At 38.2% G+C, this 20,317-nt stretch overlaps 1 protein-coding gene across 2 annotated transcripts in view; it reads left to right on the forward strand.

Moving 5' to 3' along the window:
* The window catches only part of LOC117329396, a 42,421-nt gene extending 35,813 nt beyond the window's left edge, over positions 1-6,608 (forward strand). For both annotated transcript variants that reach the window (XM_033887333.1, XM_033887332.1), the window contains exon 2: positions 787-6,608. In XM_033887333.1, coding sequence (XP_033743224.1) covers positions 799-2,550 — 1,752 coding nt within the window. In that variant the 5' untranslated portion in view covers positions 787-798 and the 3' untranslated portion in view covers positions 2,551-6,608. The remainder of the gene's footprint in view (positions 1-786) is intronic.
* The last annotated feature ends 13,709 nt before the right edge of the window (positions 6,609-20,317 follow it).

Genomic DNA, 20,317 nt, shown 5'->3' on the forward strand with positions numbered 1-20,317 from the left:
GGTAAACATTTATGTGAAATTTGTGAGAAGTAGAATAAACAAATAAACACTATGCACTAAAAGATGGACAAAAATATATACTAATGTCAGATAGACGAAAGACTGTAAATTAAGAACTATTTCTACTTGTAGCATTGAATGTGGCATATGTTCAAAGTTCTGCCAAAACCTACAGAATGTAAATGATATATACTAGTCAAAAATGAATAACACACTGCCGTATCGATGGCCGCTACAACAGTTCCATAGTTTCTGATGGACATTCACCTCCTTACCGATTATTATATCTAATCTAAGCCAGCTATAGTCCCACACACACTCTGCGTCCAGATACATGTACATTGTCTTCGTACCGTCGTGTATGTATTGGAAACACCAACTGGCAGTAGTTCATTTTGGTATCGAGTTAGGTATAGGTCAGTATATTTCAAAGTCTTACTTTTGTTTGATGTGTTCACCTCTTTCCGATTTTAAACAATTCATACTACAGTGCAAGATTAATATCATTAACTGATTTTAGAAAGGGTGCAAACTGGGGAAAAAAACCTGTATTAGCTAAACTTACTGCAGTCAAGTCCTAACGTCAGTATATCTTCAATAACTTCTTTATTTTCAATCATATTGTATTTCGTCCTCATGTCATGTCGAAATAATTGTCAGGATAACAACTATCGTGTGAAATAATTGGACGTATGTACGTTATGTATCATGTCGTGAACATTGAAGTGACAGATACATGTATCTTAGAATTACCCAGTATTTTAATTCACCATTCTTTACTTCCAGCCTCATGACGCAATGATAAGAGATGGCTTACATACTGGATCAACCGGAAGCTATCAAAATGCCTCTAAGTTGGGAATGTACTACGTGAATGTAAACTCAACGAAATACAACAACAACAACAGCGACACCTTAGTGCCCCCTACCGGAGATTCAAGTAACACCTCTGCGCATGTGCTTTTTGGTTCGGAAGAGTGGTATCGGCAACAGCAGAAACAGTTCTACAAGTCGTATGATCCGAGTGTCGGGTATAACACAGCGGCAGTCCTTGGTGGCATGTTGGTACTACTTGTAGTATATGTATTCTACCGGACAAAAGTTAGAAAACATCTTATAAGTCTAGCCAGGTATATCAAGGGACAATACAAACTAAAACACCAAGCCGACTACGGTGCTCCGGAATCTGCCGAACAAATGACATATTCGTTTGGAAACGGACCCCCAGCTTCGGAAGGACATGACAATAACCTTGACAGCGATTATGCCGCTCAAAGCGAAGTTAAGTCCAAAGGTTCGACCATTCCTGTTCAGTTTCTCAGTTTTGACAGTGGTACATTATCCGAGCATGCAAACACCATCGGCGCGTGCAATAGGGAGGAGATATTGAGAAGAGTTCGGCCTACTTTATCTTTTGACCGACAGCAATCTGAAGATGAATCGAAACAACCTCCTGTTGTTGTCATGGACATGGAAATAGCCACAGCGGACTGGGTACAAAAACAGCATCAGTTACAACACCAATTTCTTAGTCCGGGTGGAATTATTTTGAAAGTGAAATCGGACACAATCTGTCCTCCTAACAACGATAGTTACCCGTCCGCCCAACCCGTACACCCAAATGTCAAATGTTGTTCTAACCGCCACTGTGTAAACGCCAGGAGACGTCAGTACAGCTGTGGTGCGCGTTCACGTTATTCCTTGGATCTAAATAAAAGCATGCCATTTCTAGAAGTGAGTGATGCGACGTTGAGGGGGATGGAGCCATGTCTCCATGGCAACCGTAGAAAGGTACAGCTCAAAGCAACAAAATTTCCAAGTGTTTCATCGGAACCAAAAACGCCGTTATTGATTAAATGTACTAAATTTTCAAGTTTGTCATCCGAACCGGTGCGATCACTCATGTCACAACCCAGTCTAGATAGTGGGCCGCGAACGCCCGTATGTCGCACCCCTCAACCAAGGACACCCATACCGTACTCGCCCCAACCGCAGCAGCGACAGCAAACATTAGTAAAACAACATACATTGACACTTCCGGTACAGCAGCACACGTTATCAGTACCATTACAAAAACCTAGCCCGCCGTCACCTCACCTTCTACGACCACCTCCTCTCCAACAGCGACCCCAACAGGCCTCGTCGTGCCATAAACTGGCGTCATCATCTCAAAAACATGCTCCTCCTCAACACATTACACCTATTATAAAGATTCAGAATTACGACAAATCACAACGAAGAATGAACTCTGTGTCGCGAAAAGAAAGTGTTGATCAGGACTCGGTAAGCAGTAGTTCATCAGAGGACCCCCAGATCTATCGTATACCGGCCGAACAATGGCAGTCCCCTAAACCTCCTCGCAGGGGCATACTCGTGCGCGAGAACGCCGTGACGAGTCTAAGTGCCTGTCCTGTATGTGATAAACTACAAAGTTCCCGGTCTCCTCGGAAACAAGTTAGTCTGGACACGGGTTTTCACCAACTCCGCCTCCCTTCCCCCTCACCAGGGTCCAACTCGCACACTGTCCAAAATATGGAGACCCCCTTATAACAGCGTGTGTCCCCATCGTTGTCCTGGTTTCCGGTGGCTGACGGCCATGGTCTGAGTGATACATGAGGGACATAAACATGCGTTATTTTCTTATAGGTATTTGTTGTATAATAATCAGACGGGTTTTCCTGTAGGTACAATTCCGTCGAATAGGTGCCAGGGCCGGATTACACGTTACTAGGTTTTGATATTTTTGTATCCCTTGGGAATGGAATATTATATATGGTGCGTTTTCGTGTGGTTGTAAGATTTAAGACATAAGTGCGATTGTTTCACTCTGGGCGATCGTGAGAAGATTAATTAGAACATCCTTATGATTTTTGCAATACGTTTCAAGGTTTGTGCACGACTGTTTTCATTAGTGTGTGAACGAATTTGTACAATTATTTGTGTACTAATCTGCACACAGATTTTGTACCTGGCTTTTGTACAAAACAATACATGAAGCTTGTGCTTTCTACGATTTTGTAGATGGTTGTGTTCAATGATATTTTCAGTGGCATTAAATCTGATTTACTGTATATGAGATCGTTGTAGTTGAGAAGTAATGTTCCATAAACTTATTAGTCAATTAATTATATTTCCCGTACCTTCTACCTTAGAGTCACTGGAATATTCACAAAAGTAAATAAATGGCCACCTGACAGTCAACACAGTCAGGAACTGTTGTATTATAGTGATTTAGGGTAAGTTTTGCATCACGTGACTTTGATTTATCAAATATAACGATACAATTTCAATAAATACACGTGGTTTATTAGTTTCACCTTGTCTGTTAAAATGAACACGTGTTTAAACCTAGCCACGTATACATGTACAAAACCTCATAAGAACATGATTTGATAAGTGGAAATTATACCGTGTATATACAAGATACCTCTCCCAGAGTCGCCTACCTCATTTCTCGCATAAGCCAATTTAGTTTTGAAAACAAAACATCGTCGTGCGTGGCGTAGAATATAATAACACGAAAACGTCGGAGTGACAACCACAGAGCCAGTATTTCGGTCTATAACAATAAATTTGTTTGATGATATAGTATTGCTTACGTGTGTTGTATGCCTCTACGTGTATACAAGTGTCTGTCAGAGGAAAACAGTATGATGTCAAAACAATATTAGCGATCCAAGCAGACCATGAATCAATATTCCAATATGGTTTATTATATACATGTAATATATATTGAATTATAACACGAACTATTAAAATAAAGATCTACAAGCCATCCTGTATACCTGATGTTATGCACGTGTATCACTGATGTAATGTACATGTATCACTGATGTTATACAGAGTATCACTGATGTAGTATACACGTGTAACACTGCTGTAATGTACACGTGTGACACTGATGTAATGTACACGTGTAACACTGATGTAATGTACACGTGTAACACTGATGTAATGTACACGTGTAACACTGCTGTAATGCACACGTGTGACACTGATGTAATGTACACGTGTAACACTGATGTAATGTACACGTGTAACACTGATGTAATACACATGTATCACTGATACAATACACGTATAACACTGATGTAATACACGTGTATCACTGATATAACGTACATGTATCATTGATGTTATACAGAGTATCACTGATGTAATGTACACGTGTAACACTGATGTAATGTACACGTGTAACACTGATGTAATGTACACGTGTAACACTGATGTAATGTACACGTGTAACACTGATGTAATGTACACGTGTAACACTGATGTAATATACATGTATCACTGATGTAATGTACACGTGTAACACTGATGTAATGTACACGTGTAACACTGATGTAATGTACACGTGTAACACTGATGTAATATACATGTATCACTGATACAATACACGTATAACACTGATGTAATACACGTGTATCACTGATATAACGTACATGTACATGTATCACTGATACAATACACGTGTAACACTGATGTAATGTACACATGTAACACCGATGTAATGTACACGTGTAACACTGATGTAATACACATGTATCACTGATACAATACACGTATAACACTGATACAATACACGTGTAACACTGATGTAATACACGTGTATCACTGATATAACGTACATGTATCATTGATGTAATGTACGTGTATAGCTGATGTAATACACCTGTATACCTGATGTGAAATGTATAACTCGTACAATGCACGTGTATAGCTGATGTAATGCACGTGTGTAATTGAAACAATGCACGTGTAAATATGATACATTACAAGTGCATATCTGATATGAAAAGTATAACTGATGTAATGCGCATGTGCAACTGATGTAATGCGCATGTGCAACTGATGTAATGCATGCGCATAATTAATGTAATGCACGTGTATAGCTGACATAATGTACACATACATAACTGATGTTAACATTAGTATCAATTATCATAACTGTGTTTAGATTTGAATTATTAAAAATTAGTGTGTGTTACCATACATTTTTACTAACTGTGGATAATAATTGGTTATGTTGACGTTAATGGGGGTTACCATAGGTGATGTTACTAACTGTGGTTAACTGTTGGTTATGTTGACGTTAGTGTTGGTTACCCTATATACTGTTTCTAACTGTGTTTTAATATGTGTTATGTGAATGTTAGTGTGGATTACCGCAAATGATTTTACTAACTGTGGTTAACTATCGGTTATGTGAACGTTAGTGTGAGTTAATTGCCATAGTTTGTTTCTACCTGTGGTTAATCATTGGTTATGTTGACAAAAGTGTGTGTATCTAATTTTGATGTTACAAACTGTGGTAAACTATCTGTTATGTAAGTGTTAGTGTGTGTAACCATAGTTAATATTACTAACTGTGGTTAACTATCTGTTGTGTGAGTGTTAGTGCGTGTAACCATAGTTAATATTACTAACTGTGGTTAACTATCTGTTATGTGAGTGTTGGTGCGTGTAACCATAGTTAATATTACTAACTGTGGTTAACTATCTGTTATGTGAGTGTCATAGTTAATATTACTAACTGTGGTTAACTATCGGTTATGTGAGTGTTAGTGCGTGTAACCATAGTTAATATTACTAACTGTGGTTAACTATCGATTATGTGAACACTAGTGCAGATTACCATGACTTGGGGTTGATTTCCGTTTTACTCCGGATTATCATTATTTATATCCATGTTTGTTTTGTGTGTTGGTTGAGTCGCCGGGTGTTTTTAATTTACCCTGGTGGCATATCCCCAAGGGTTACAAACGTTTGTGTGTATATTTGAGAAACAGTCGTGTGTTCCTAACTATGGTTAGCCAATGTTATTACTGTATTACCATGGTATAACTATAATCCTATGTTTATATGATGTTACTTACATTGGTTAGATCTTGTTAAACGTTTTGTATTTTGACCCATTACCTATGCCACGCGCATTTGATTGCAGAATTCTGAAAACTGGTTTTATTTATCATACGGGATGCAGCATGTCAGGAACGGCAATGATTACGTCATTGTTCAAACTAACGGAGTCATTGTCCGGATTATTTGGCAATCTACAGTCCGGAATATGAAAAAAACTCTACGGAAATGCATTGTGTGCGATAGATAAGGGTTACAGTCACAATCGCAACAATGTATTGTTTGATATTTATGTCAAGTCTAAAGGATAAAAAATGATCATAATCCATAAAAAATGACCAAAATTAAATGTCTGGCCTTGAAAAAATTAAAAATATCCTCTACCGACTTGTATTGCCTTGAACAAGGGCTTACATGATTAACAGGAAAACAAAGACAATCGTTCTGATCATAAACTGCAGGACGAGAACGTTTATTTAATTATTGTCGCCCAATTGTGGCGCCCCTTGTAGTTGTACACAAATTAAAATCGAACTAGTATTGTGACGAAGACGCTTGTTTAATTCAAAGCGTCAGAGTGAGAGAGAGTGAGTGAAAATGATGAACCTTCCGAATGTTCGACCTACTTTCCAAGATTATTTACTTGTATACGTTTGTTAAACAATGAAAATAAAAGCGCCTGATCACATAACTGATATTGTGTCTTTCATGACTTGTACAAATAAAACAGGGTGATGTATATTGTATTTCTGTTGTCCTGTTGTCATTGGTACATGTATGAAGAAAGTATAGGACACTTGGGATCTGGAAATTAGAAAAACGCAACAAAGTATCTCACAAGCACCAATAGTTCAACAAAACACCACAATAAATGAAACCCAAGCCTGTGGATAGGACGATTATATATACGTTTCACAACCTTCCTGTATAAAACACAAAGGTGACGGGAAAATTGACCGTTATACACAGTAAAACCTACAGAGGAGAAGTTACAGGCATCATCGTCAAATAAGAGTCATACATGTACAAAAGTCAAATAAATGTTATTTGAGTAACAGCATTATTGTAAATATAACACAATTAATATTGTACATCGACAGTTCCAATATTTTTTTTTTTTCATAGGAATGATTTTCAAATACACTTTCAGTAGTGCCACGATGCAGACTATTACACACTTATTTGTCATTCTTTTGAAATCCAATATTGTTACTTACGACATTGATTGAATTGTGGGTTTACCGGGAGGGACTGCACCTCCCCGTCACGAGCGCGACATTTCTTTCGACCTATTGATATTTTAAGTGTTCTTAGTCGACTTATATGTACATGCATACATACAGTGATAAATCTACATTCCAGTCCGGAGTACTGTTCACAGAGAAAGATATAGGACTCACAGAATTTCTGGAAACGGTTAAATTTAACATTGCGTGACTTACTGTTTTCCGCAATACAGTTGAAAAGGACTCATTAAAAGTGTAGATTGATCACTGTTTATAACGTATCAACACTTAATCTTACAGGATCTTGTAAACAGCTTTGACATATTTGACGAGTCCTAGAATGACGAAACAAATCATGATGTCTCTAACATCACTGAAGAATCCTAAAGGGGTAGGGAATAGCTGTATGATATCCCTAATATCACCGAAGGAACCAAGGAGGACGAAACAGCTGTATGATTTACATGTACTTGTTGGTCTAACATCATTGACGAGCTCTAGAAAGACGAAACAGCTGTATGATGTCCATATAACATCACTAACGAGATCTAGAAGGATGAAACAGCTGCATGATGTCCCTAATATCACTAACGAGTCATAGAAGGACGAAACAACTGTATCATGTCCCTAACATTATTGGCAAGTCATAGAAGGACGAAACAGCTGTGTGATGTCCCTAACATTATTGACAAGTCCTAGAAGGATGAAATAGCTGCATAATGTCCCTTAATCATTGACGAGTCCTAGAAGGACGAAATAGCTGTATGATGTCCCTTTCATCATTGACGAGTCCTAGAAGGACGAGACAGCTCTTGTATGTCCCAAACATTATTTAAGTGTCCTAGAAGGACGAAACAGCTGTATGATGTCCTTAGCATCATTAACGAGTCCTAGAGGGACGAGACAGCTGTATGATGTCCTTAACATTAATGACGAGTCCTAGAAGGACGAAAAAAGCGAGTTCTCATGCGTATAATTCATTTTATCTATACTGCATTGAACGTTCATATGTAACGGTGATAATATATTTGTGTCGTTTTTACAACAGGTTTGAAGGTGGAACTTTAAACATATTGGTTTTTAAAGTGCATTGTGACATTTAATGCGGACGCTTGGGGTGGTTTGTGAAACGGAATTACTGCGTATATCAATTTACATTACATGTTGTAAGGGAGATAACTTCTAATCTTTAAAATAGCATCAACATACACACGATTAGCCTCATTATCATTGATTACAAAGTTCTGGTGCATTCTGGAGACAAGTATGGGCTGTCAGGTTTCTGTTTTTAAAACATAGTAATTTGTTCATGCATAATAGTAAATCCTTAATCGATCATCATACTTGAATGAGACGAGTACGATTTTATAATGCGTCAAATAAATCTATTTTTATTGATATTTGAAGGATTAATGGGACACCGTTAAACTTTTTATTCCATTTTAGTGATATTACTAAAAAGATTACGTTTATAAATATCGCCAACAGAACTGAACAGGTGATATCAGTGTAATGAATATGTTATATCACTACAATAAATTGGCGATATCATCTAATCATTTTAGTGATATCACTAAAATGGAGTCAAAAGTAAAACAACAACCCATGTAGGTTTTATTCCCAATGTACACAATAATATATGACTGTGCCCACTTTTGTCTTGGTCACAACCGGCAGTACTTCCACTCCACGGGGTCATGTACAAATTGTACAACACAAAACGCCAAAGAACTCACGAATTCCATATGGCCTTTTTGCATGCACAACACCCGATGGATGTTGAGCATCCCCAACAAACTCTATGAATTCACAAATAACGTAAAGATTTCAAGTTTTCCATGCTCCCGACACTGTCTTACACGCACGTCAAACGGGTGTTGCTTAAATGGCCGGTGGGGGGGAAATCTGTTCGTTCAAGACGCAGGTCGGCCGTAAGATGAACTCATGGGCCTGTTCTTTTATGCGGACAAACTGGTTCGTCAGTTTTTAAATGTAATATTTCAAACATATATCTTGACGGACCTGCAAATATTAATACAGGTCTTTGTCAAGGCTCGTCTGATAACAATACAAAATCGCTAGGTCCGTACTTATTTTATAAACGAACACCGGTCCAATTGGGCCGACCGTTTGGACCGCAAAAACGAAAACCAAATCAACCGCATAGACAATTTGAGGTGCCTTATTCTTTGACTTCTTTGTTTGCTTCATGTATGTATGATCGTGAGAAGCCTGTGCTTCACAGCACGCTTTTTGATACCCCTAGCAAAGACTCAGGTAATCAGAAAGAACCGGCTGTAATAAAGAAAAGGAAAGAAGAGCATACGAGGCATGAACAAGCATAAGCGACTGACAGAAGGCGGTCCAAGAAAGCAGATATGCCAGAAGTTGGTGATGAAGAGGGGAACCATGCTGTAGACCGATACAGCAAGTACAGCAAGTACAGCAAGCACCGACACGGGGAAGAAAATGACATTCATTCTCTCGGCAAACACAAAGCATTAAATAAAAATAGGATATTGACATACTGGATTCTCAAAATCAATTTTTCCTGATTTCAAATCAAATAACAAAACCTTCATCAGATATCACTTAATTGTCTTAAACTGGTACGTCACACGTAAGGCGACAGTGTGACCATTACGTCCACCAGAGAGTGAGGAAGACGTAAGGATAATTGAGGGCGTCACATTATGACCAAGCGTTCCTTACTACTCGTGTATCATATGTGCGTCTGTCGTGTGTTGTAGGTCTTCCTTACTACATCTACGAAGTATGTGTACACGTGTCAAACACCAGGAGCTAGTGTTGTTGCGAACTGATGTCAATCTTGCTGCAGATCGACACACTAAGGTTGCTCTTATACTCTGACCATACAAGCTGACTTTTACTTTTGTCTACATCTACCATCTCTACAGCCTAAAACTCAGTACGCAAATAACCGTGCTTCCATTATACAAGTTAAATAGGTGCATTAAAACCTCCGAGATTCGAGCAGGAGTGATGTATAAAAATCAACCTGGAATCAGCATTGATACTTGTATATGGAGTTGTTAATCTAATACCATTCCATTATAGTTGGAGTGGAATTGGGTATCTTGCTTACAGGTTTCCATCAGTGATGTACATGTAATTAAAGAAATATTTTAAGTTCGTTAAGAGGAACCAATCACATAAAATTCGACATCAAATCCACAAATCACAAATAAAAACGAAGCACAGTAGAAATACACCCTCTGCCTTCGACTTCCGGCATGCTTATTACAGTTTATTTTTAATTCCATTCGGCCCCATGTCATTGAAGAAATGGCAATGAATTATTATTTCCCTTCAAATAAAGTAGCATGGAAGGAATTTAATACATTGTGGTCGGTTGTAAAGTACACTTGGCATACTGTTTACATTGTGAACGGTTCTTACTTCTGCCACTGACTGATTGAGGCAGAACAGTTCAAATGATTTAATGATCAATTCAAAATAGAACAAATACAACATCTTAAAACAATGTATAATAATTTATTCAAAAGAAATTATATCAACATACTTTTGGAGGAAGAAAAGATGACGCTTAACAACAAATCAGACCATTGAATGGATCTCCGTATTGGACTCATGTATTACCTTAATTTATGCAAATTTATGTACAGTTTCAAAAATATGTCAGTATATGTCTTCTTTTCATGTGTTGTCAGTAGTCTATACTGTACAAGTGTTGTCAGTAGTATATACTGTACAAGTGTTGTCAGTAGTCAATACTGAACATGTACGTTTGTTGTTAGTACTCTATACTGTACCTGTGTTGTCAGTAGTCTCTAGTGTACATGTGTTGTCAGTAGTCTATACTGTACATGCGTTGTCAGTTGTCTATACTGTACAAGTGTTGTCAGTAGTCTATACTGTACATGTGTTGTCAGTAGCCCATACTGTACATGTGTTGTCAGTAGTCTATACTGTACATGTGTTGTCAGTAGTCTCTAGTGTACATATGTTGTCAGTAGTATATACTGTACACGTGTTGTCAGTAGTCTCTTGTGTACACGTGTTGTCAGTAGTCTATACTGTACATGTGTTGTCAGTAGTCTATACTGTACATGTGTTGTCAGTAGTCTCTAGTGTACAGGTGTTTTCAGTAGTCTATACTGTACATGTGTTGTCAGTAGTCTATACTGTACATGTGTTGTCAGTATTCTATAGTGTACATGTGTTGTCAGTAGCCTATACTGTACATGTGTTGTCAGTTGTCTATACTGTGCATGCGTTGTCAGTAGTCTATACTCTACATGCGTTGTCAGTTGTCTATACTGTACATGCGTTGTCAGTTGTCTATACTGTGCATGCGTTGTCAGTAGTCTATACTGTACACGTGTTGTCAGTAGTCTATACTGTACATGTGTTGTCAGTAGTCTGTAGTGTACATGTGTTGTCAGTAGTCTATACTGTACGTGTGTTGTCAGTAGTCTATAATGTACACGTGTTGTCAGTAGTCTATACTGTACATGTGTTTTTAGTAGTCTATAGTGTAGATGTGTTATCAGTAGTCTCTAGTGTACATGTCTTGTCAGTAGTGTATACTGTACATGTGTTTTCAGTAGTCTATAATGTACATGTGTTTTCAGTAGTCTATACTGTACAGGTGTTTTCAGTAGTCTATAGTATACATGTGTTGTCAGTAGTCTCTATTGTACATGTGTTGTCAGTAGTCTATACTGTACATGTGTTGTCAGTAGTCTATACTGTACATGTGTTGTCAGTAGTCTATACTGTACAAGTGTTGTCAGTAGTCTATACTGTACATGTGTTGTCAGTAGTCTATACTGTACATGTCTTGTCAGTAGTCTCTAGTGTACAGGTGTTTTCAGTAGTCTATACTGTACATGTGTTGTCAGTAGTCTATACTGTACATGTGTTGTCAGTATTCTATAGTGTACATGTCTTGTCAGTAGTCTATACTGTACAAGTGTTGTCAGTAGTCTCTAGTGTACATGTCTTGTCAGTAGTCTATACTGTACATGTGTTTTCAGTAGTCTATACTGTACACGTCTTGTCAGAAGTCTCTAGTGTACATATGTTGTCAGTAGTCTATACTGTACAAGTGTTGTCAGTAGTATATACTGTACAAGTGTTGTCAGTAGTCTCTAGTGTACATGTGTTGTCAGTAGCCTATACTGTACATGTGTTGTCAGTAGTCTATACTGTACATGTGTTGTCAGTAGCCTATACTGTACATGTGTTGTCAGTTGTCTATACTGTGCATGCGTTGTCAGTAGTCTATACTGTACATGCGTTGTCAGTTGTCTATACTGTGCATGCGTTGTCAGTTGTCTATACTGTGCATGCGTTGTCCGTAGTCTATACTGTACACGTGTTGTCAGTAGTCTATACTGTACATGTGTTGTCAGTACTCTACACTGTACAAGTGTTGTCAGTAGTCTGCAGTGTACGTGTGTTGTCAGTAGTCTCTAGTGTACATGTGTTGTCAGTAGTCTCTAGTGTTCATGTGTTGTCAGTAGTCTATACTGTACGTGTGTTGTCAGTAGTCTATACTGTACACGTGTTGTCAGTAGTCTATACTGTACATGTGTTGTCAGTAGTCTATACTGTACATGTGTTCTCAGTAGTCTATACTGTACACGTGTTGTCAGTAACATATACTGTACATGTGTTTTCAGTAGTCTATACTGTACAAGTGTTGTCAGTAGTCTATACTGTACAATTGTTGTCATTAGTATATACTATATATCGGTTGTCAGTAGACTTTACTGTACATGTGTTGTCAGTAGTCTATACTGTACATGTGTTGTCAGCAGTCTGTACTGTACATGTGTTGTCAGTAGTCTATACTGTACATGTGTTTTTAGTAGTCTATAGTGTACATGTGTTGTCAGTAGTCTCTAGTGTACATGTGTTGTCAGTAGTCTATACTGTACATGTGTTTTCAGTAGTCTATAATGTACATGTGTTTTCAGTAGTCTATACTGTACAGGTGTTTTCAGTAGTCTATAGTGTACATGTGTTGTCTGTAGTCTCTATTGTACATGTGTTGTCAGTAGTCTATACTGTACACGTGTTGTCAGTAGCATATACTGTACATGTGTTGTCAGTAGTCTACACTGTACACGTGTTGTCAGTAGTATATACTGCACATGTGTTTTCAGTAGTCTATACTGTACAAGTGTTGTCAGCAGTCTATACTGTACAAGTGTTGTCAGTAGTCTATACTGTACAAGTGTTGTCAGTAGTCTATACAGTACATGTGTTGTCAGTAGTCTATACTATACAAGTGTTGTCAGTAGTCTATATTGTACACGTGTTGTCAGTAGTCTACACTGTACATGTGTTGTCAGTAGTCTATACTGTACATGTGTTGTCAGTAGTCTATACTGTACACGTGTTGTCAGTAGTCTATACTGTACAAGTCTTATCAGTAGTCTCTAGTGTACACGTGTTGTCAGTAGTCTCTAGTGTACATGTGTTGTCAGTACTCTATACTGTACATGTGTTGTCAGTAGTCTATATTGTACACGTGTTGTCAGTAGTCTACACTGTACATGTGTTGTCAGTAGTCTATACTGTACACGTGTTGTCAGTAGTCTATACTGTACACGTGTTGTTAGTAGTCTATACTGTACATGTGTTGTCATTAGTATATACTGTACATGTGTTGTCAGTAGTCTATACTGTACAAGTCTTGTCAGTAGTCTCTAGTGTACACGTGTTGTCAGTAGTCTCTAGTGTACACGTGTTGTCATTAGTCTCTAGTGTACAGGTGTTGTCAGTAGTCTCTAGTGTACACGTGTTGTCAGTAGTCTCTAGTGTACAGGTGTTGTCAGTAGTCTCTAGTGTACATGGGTTGTCAGTAGTCTCTAGTGTACATGTGTTGTCAGTAGTCTATACTGTACATGTAATCTCAGTAGTCTCTAGTGTACAGGTGTTGTCAGTAGTCTCTAGTGTACATGTGTTGTCAGTAGTCTATACAGTACATGTGTTGTCAGTAGTCTCTAGTGTACAGGTGTTGTCAGTAGTCTCTAGTGTACATGTGTTGTCAGTAGTCTCTAGTGTACATGTGTTGTCAGTAGTATATACTTTACAAGTGTTGTCAGTAGTCTATACTTTACACATGTTGTCAGTGGTATCTAGTGTACATGTGTTGTCAGTAGTCTATACTGTACACGTGTTGCCAGTAGTCTATACTGTACACGTGTTATCAGTACTCTATACTGTACACGTGTTGTCAGTAGTCTATACTGTACACGTATTGTCAGTAGTATATACTGTACACGTGTTGTCAGTAGTCTATACTGTACACGTGTTGTCAGTAGTCTATACTGTACATGGGTTGTCAGTAGTCTATACTGTACATGTCTTGTCAGTAGTCTCTAGTGTACAGGTGTTTTCAGTAGTCTATACTGTACATGTGTTGTCAGTAGTCTATACTGTACATGTGTTTTCATTAGTCTATACTGTACACGTGTTGTCAGAAGTCTCTAGTGTACATATGTTGTCAGTAGTCTATACTGTACAAGTGTTGTCAGTAGTATATACTGTACAAGTGTTGTCAGTAGTCTCTAGTGTACATGTGTTGTCAGTAGCCTATACTGTACATGTGTTGTCAGTAGTCTATACTGTACATGTGTTGTCAGTAGCCTATACTGTACATGTGTTGTCAGTTTTCTATACTGTGCATGCGTTGTCAGTAGTCTATACTGTACATGCGTTGTCAGTTGTCTATACTGTGCATGCGTTGTCAGTTGTCTATACTGTGCATGCGTTGTCAGTAGTCTATACTGTACACGTGTTGTCAGTAGTCTATACAGTACATGTGTTGTCAGTACTCTTTACTGTACAAGTGTTGTCAGTAGTCTGTAGTGTACGTGTGTTGTCAGTAGTCTCTAGTGTACATGTGTTGTCAGTAGTCTCTAGTGTACATGTGTTGTCAGTAGTCTATACTGTACACGTGTTGTCAGTAGTCTATACTGTACACGTGTTGTCAGTAGTCTATACTGTACATGTGTTGTCAGTAGTCTATACTGTACATGTGTTCTCAGTAGTCAATACTGTACACGTGTTGTCAGTAACATATACTGTACATGTGTTTTCAGTAGTCTATACTGTACACGTGTTGTTATTAGTATATACTGTACATGTGTTGTCATTAGTATATACTGTACATGTGTTGTCAGTAGTCTATACTGTACAAGCCTTGTCAGTAGTCTCTAGTGTACACGTGTTGTCAGTAGTCTGTAGTGTACACGTGTTGTCATTAGTCTCTAGTGTACAGGTGTTGTCAGTAGTCTCTAGTGTACACGTGTTGTCAGTAGTCTCTAGTGTACAGGTGTTGTCAGTAGTCTCTAGTGTACATGTGTTGTCAGTAGTCTCTAGTGTACATGTGTTGTCAGTAGTCTATACTGTACATGTAATGTCAGTAGTCTCTAGTGTACAGGTGTTGTCAGTAGTCTCTAGTGTACATGTGTTGTCAGTAGTCTATACAGTACATGTGTTGTCAGTAGTCTCAAGTGTACAGGTGTTGTCAGTAGTCTCTAGTGTACATGTGTTGTCAGTAGTCTCTAGTGTACATGTGTTGTCAGTAGTATATACTATACAAGTGTTGTCAGTAGTCTATACTTTACACATGTTGTCAGTGGTCTCTAGTGTACATGTGTTGTCAGTAGTTTATACTGTACACGTGTTGCCAGTAGTCTATACTGTACACGTGTTATCAGTACTATATACTGTACACGTGTTGTCAGTAGTCTATACTGTACACGTATTGTCAGTAGTATATACTGTACACGTGTTGTCAGTAGTCTATACTGTACACGTGTTGTCAGTAGTCTATACTGTACACGTGTTGTCAGTAGTCTATACTGTACATGGGTTGTCAGTAGTCTATACTGTACATGTCTTGTCAGTAGTCTCTAGTGTACAGGTGTTTTCAGTAGTCTTTACTGTACATGTGTTGTCAGTAGTCTATACTGTACATGTGTTGTCAGTATTCTATAGTGTACATGTCTTGTCAGTAGTCTATACTTTACATGTGTTTTTCAGTAGTCTATACTGTACACGTGTTGTCAGAAGTCTCTAGTGTACATATGTTGTCAGTAGTCTATACTGTACAGGTGTTGTCAGTAGTATATACTGTACAAGTGTTGTCAGTAGTCTCTAGTGTACATGTGTTGTCAGTAGCCTATACTGTACATGTGTTGTCAGTTGTCTATACTGTGCATGCGTTGTCAGTAGTCTATACTGTACATGCGTTGTCAGTTGTCTATACTGTGCATGCGTTGTCAGTTGTCTATACTGTGCATGCGTTGTCAGTAGTCTATACTGTACACGTGTTGTCAGTAGTCTATACTGTACATGTGTTGTCAGTACTCTTTACTGTACAAGTGTTGTCAGTAGTCTGTAGTGTACGTGTGTTGTCAGTAGTCTCTAGTGTACATGTGTTGTCAGTAGTCTTTAGTGTACATGTGTTGTCAGTAGTCTATACTGTACGTGTGTTGTCAGTAGTCTATACTGTACACGTGTTGTCAGTAGTCTATACTGTACATGTGTTGTCAGTAGTCTATACTGTACATGTGTTCTCAGTAGTCAATACTGTACACGTGTTGTCAGTAACATATACTGTACATGTGTTTTCAGTAGTCTATACTGTACAAGTGTTGTCAGTAGTCTATACTGTACATGGGTTGTCAGTCGTTTCTAGTTTACATGTGTTGTCAGTAGTCTATACTGTACAATTGTTGTCATTAGTATATACTATATATCGGTTGTCAGTAGACTTTACTGTACATGTGTTGTCAGTAGTCTATAGTGTACATGTGTTTTTAGTAGTCTATAGTGTACATGTGTTGTCAGTAGTCTCTAGTGTACATGTGTTGTCAGTAGTCTATACTGTACACGTGTTGTCAGTAGTCTATACTGTACATGTGTTGTCAGTACTCTACACTGTACAAGTGTTGACAGTAGTCTGTAGTGTACGTGTGTTGTCAGTAGTCTCTAGTGTACATGTGTTGTCAGTAGTCTATACTGTACATGTGTTGTCAGTAGTCTATATTGTACACGTGTTGTCAGTAGTCTACACTGTACATGTGTTGTCAGTAGTCTATACTGTACATGTGTTGTCAGTAGTCTAAACTGTACACGTGTTGTTAGTAGTCTATACTGTACATGTGTTGTCATTAGTATATACTGTACATGTGTTGTCAGTAGTCTATACTGTACAAGTCTTGTCAGTAGTCTCTAGTGTTCACGTGTTGTCAGTAGTCTCTAGTGTACACGTGTTGTCATTAGTCTCTAGTGTACAGTTGTTGTCAGTAGTCACTAGTGTACACGTGTTGTCAGTAGTCTCTAGTGTACAGGTGTTGTCAGTAGTCTCTAGTGTACATGGGTTGTCAGTAGTCTCTAGTGTACATGTGTTGTCAGTAGTCTATACTGTACATGTAATGTAAGTAGTCTCTACTGTACAGGTGTTGTCAGTAGTCTCTAGTGTACATGTGTTGTCAGTAGTCTATACAGTACATGTGTTGTCAGTAGTCTCTAGTGTACAGGTGTTGTCAGTAGTCTCTAGTGTACATGTGTTTGTCAGTAGTATATACTTTACAAGTGTTGTCAGTAGTCTATACTTTACACGTGTTGTCAGTGATCTCTAGTGTACATGTGTTGTACACGTGTTGTCAGTACTCTATACTGTACACGTGTTGTCAGTAGTCTATACTGTACACGTATTGTCAGTAGTATATACTGTACACGTGTTGTCAGTAGTCTATACTGTACACGTGTTGTCAGTAGTCTATACTGTACACGTGTTGTCAGTAGTCTATACTGTACATGGGTTGTCAGTAGTCTCTAGTGTACATGTGTTGTCAGTAGTCTATACTGTACATGTGTTGTCAGTAGTCTATACTGTACATGTGTTGTCAGTAGTCAATACTGTACACGTGTTGTCAGTAATATATACTGTAAATGTGTTTTCAGTAGTTTATACTGTACAAGTGTTGTCAGTAGTCTATACTGTATATGCGTTGTCAGTAGTCTCTAGTGTACATGTGTTGTCAGTAGTCTATACTGTACAATTGTTGTCATTAGTATATACTATATATGTGTTGTCAGTAGTCTTTACTGTACATGTGTTGTCAGTAGTCTATACTGTACATGTGTTTTTAGTAGTCTATAGTGCACATGTGTTGTCAGTAGTCTCTAGTGTACACGTGTTGTCAGTAGTCTATACTGTACATGTGTTTTCAGTAGTCTATAATGTACATGTGTTTTCAGTAGTCTATACTGTACAGGTGTTTTCAGTAGTCTATAGTGTACATGTGTTGTCAGTAGTCTATACTGTACACGTGTTGTCAGTAGTCTATACTGTACATGTGTTGTCAGTAGTCTATACTGTACAAGTCTTATCAGTAGTCTCTAGTGTACACGTGTTGTCAGTAGTCTCTAGTGTACATGTGTTGTCAGTAGTCTATACAGTACATGTGTTGTCAGTAGTCTATATTGTATACGTGTTGTCAGTAGTCTACACTGTACATGTGTTGTCAGTAGTCTATACTGTACATGTGTTGTCAGTAGTCTATAATGTACACGTGTTGTCAGTAGTCTATACTGTACACGTGTTGTCAGTAGTCTATACTGTACATGTGTTGTCATTAGTATATACTGTACATGTGTTGTCAGTAGTCTATACTGTACAAGTCTTGTCAGTAGTCTCTAGTGTTCACGTGTTGTCAGTAGTCTCTAGTGTACACGTGTTGTCATTAGTCTCTAGTGTACAGGTGTTGTCAGTAGTCTCTAGTGTACACGTGTTGTCAGTAGTCTCTAGTGTACAGGTGTTGTCAGTAGTCTCTAGTGTACATGGGTTGTCAGTAGTCTCTAGTGTACATGTGTTGTCAGTAGTCTATACTGTACATGTAATGTAAGTAGTCTCTACTGTACAGGTGCTGTCAGTAGTCTCTAGTGTACATGTGTTGTCAGTAGTCTATACAGTACATGTGTTGTCAGTAGTCTCTAGTGTACAGGTGTTGTCAGTAGTCTCTAGTGTACATGTGTTGTCAGTAGTATATACTTTAAAAGTGTTGTCAGTAGTCTATACTTTACACGTGTTGTCAGTGGTCTCTAGTGTACATGTGTTGTCAGTAGTCAATACTGTACACGTTTTGCCAGTAGTCTATACTGTACACGTGTTGTCAGTACTCTATACTGTACACGTGTTGTCAGTAGTCTATACTGTACATGGGTTGTCAGTAGTCTCTAGTGTACATGTGTTGTCAGTAGTCTATACTGTACACGTGTTGTCAGTAGTCTATACTGTACGTGTGTTGTCAGTAGTCTATACTGTACACGTGTTTTCAGTAGTCTATACTGTACATGTGTTGTCAGTAGTCTATACTGTACATGTTTTGTCCACGTGTTGTCAGTAATATATACTGTAAATTTGTTTTCAGTAGTCTATACTCTACAAGTGTTGTCAGTAGTCTATACTGTATATGCGTTGTCAGTAGTCTCTAGTGTACATGTGTTGTCAGTAGTCTATACTGTACAATTGTTGTCATTAGTCTCTAGTGTACAGTTGTTGTCAGTAGTCACTAGTGTACACGTGTTGTCAGTAGTCTCTAGTGTACAGGTGTTGTCAGTAGTCTCTAGTGTACATGGGTTGTCAGTAGTCTCTAGTGTACATGTGTTGTCAGTAGTCTATACTGTACATGTAATGTAAGTAGTCTCTACTGTACAGGTGTTGTCAGTAGTCTCTAGTGTACATGTGTTGTCAGTAGTCTATACAGTACATGTGTTGTCAGTAGTCTCTAGTGTAAAGGTGTTGTCAGTAGTCTCTAGTGTACATGTGTTTGTCAGTAGTATATACTTTACAAGTGTTGTCAGTAGTCTATACTTTACACGTGTTGTCAGTGGTCTCTAGTGTACATGTGTTGTACACGTGTTGTCAGTACTCTATACTGTACACGTGTTGTCAGTAGTCTATACTGTACACGTATTGTCAGTAGTATATACTGTACACGTGTTGTCAGTAGTCTATACTGTACACGTGTTGTCAGTAGTCTATACTGTACACGTGTTGTCAGTAGTCTATACTGTACATGTGTTGTCAGTAGTCTCTAGTGTACATGTGTTGTCAGTAGTCTATACTGTACATGTGTTGTCAGTAGTCTATACTGTACATGTGTTGTCAGTAGTCAATACTGTACACGTGTTGTCAGTAATATATACTGTAAATG

This window comes from Pecten maximus, chromosome 6 (assembly GCF_902652985.1).
Source record: "Pecten maximus chromosome 6, xPecMax1.1, whole genome shotgun sequence".
In the NCBI taxonomy this organism is placed as follows: domain Eukaryota; kingdom Metazoa; phylum Mollusca; class Bivalvia; order Pectinida; family Pectinidae; genus Pecten; species Pecten maximus.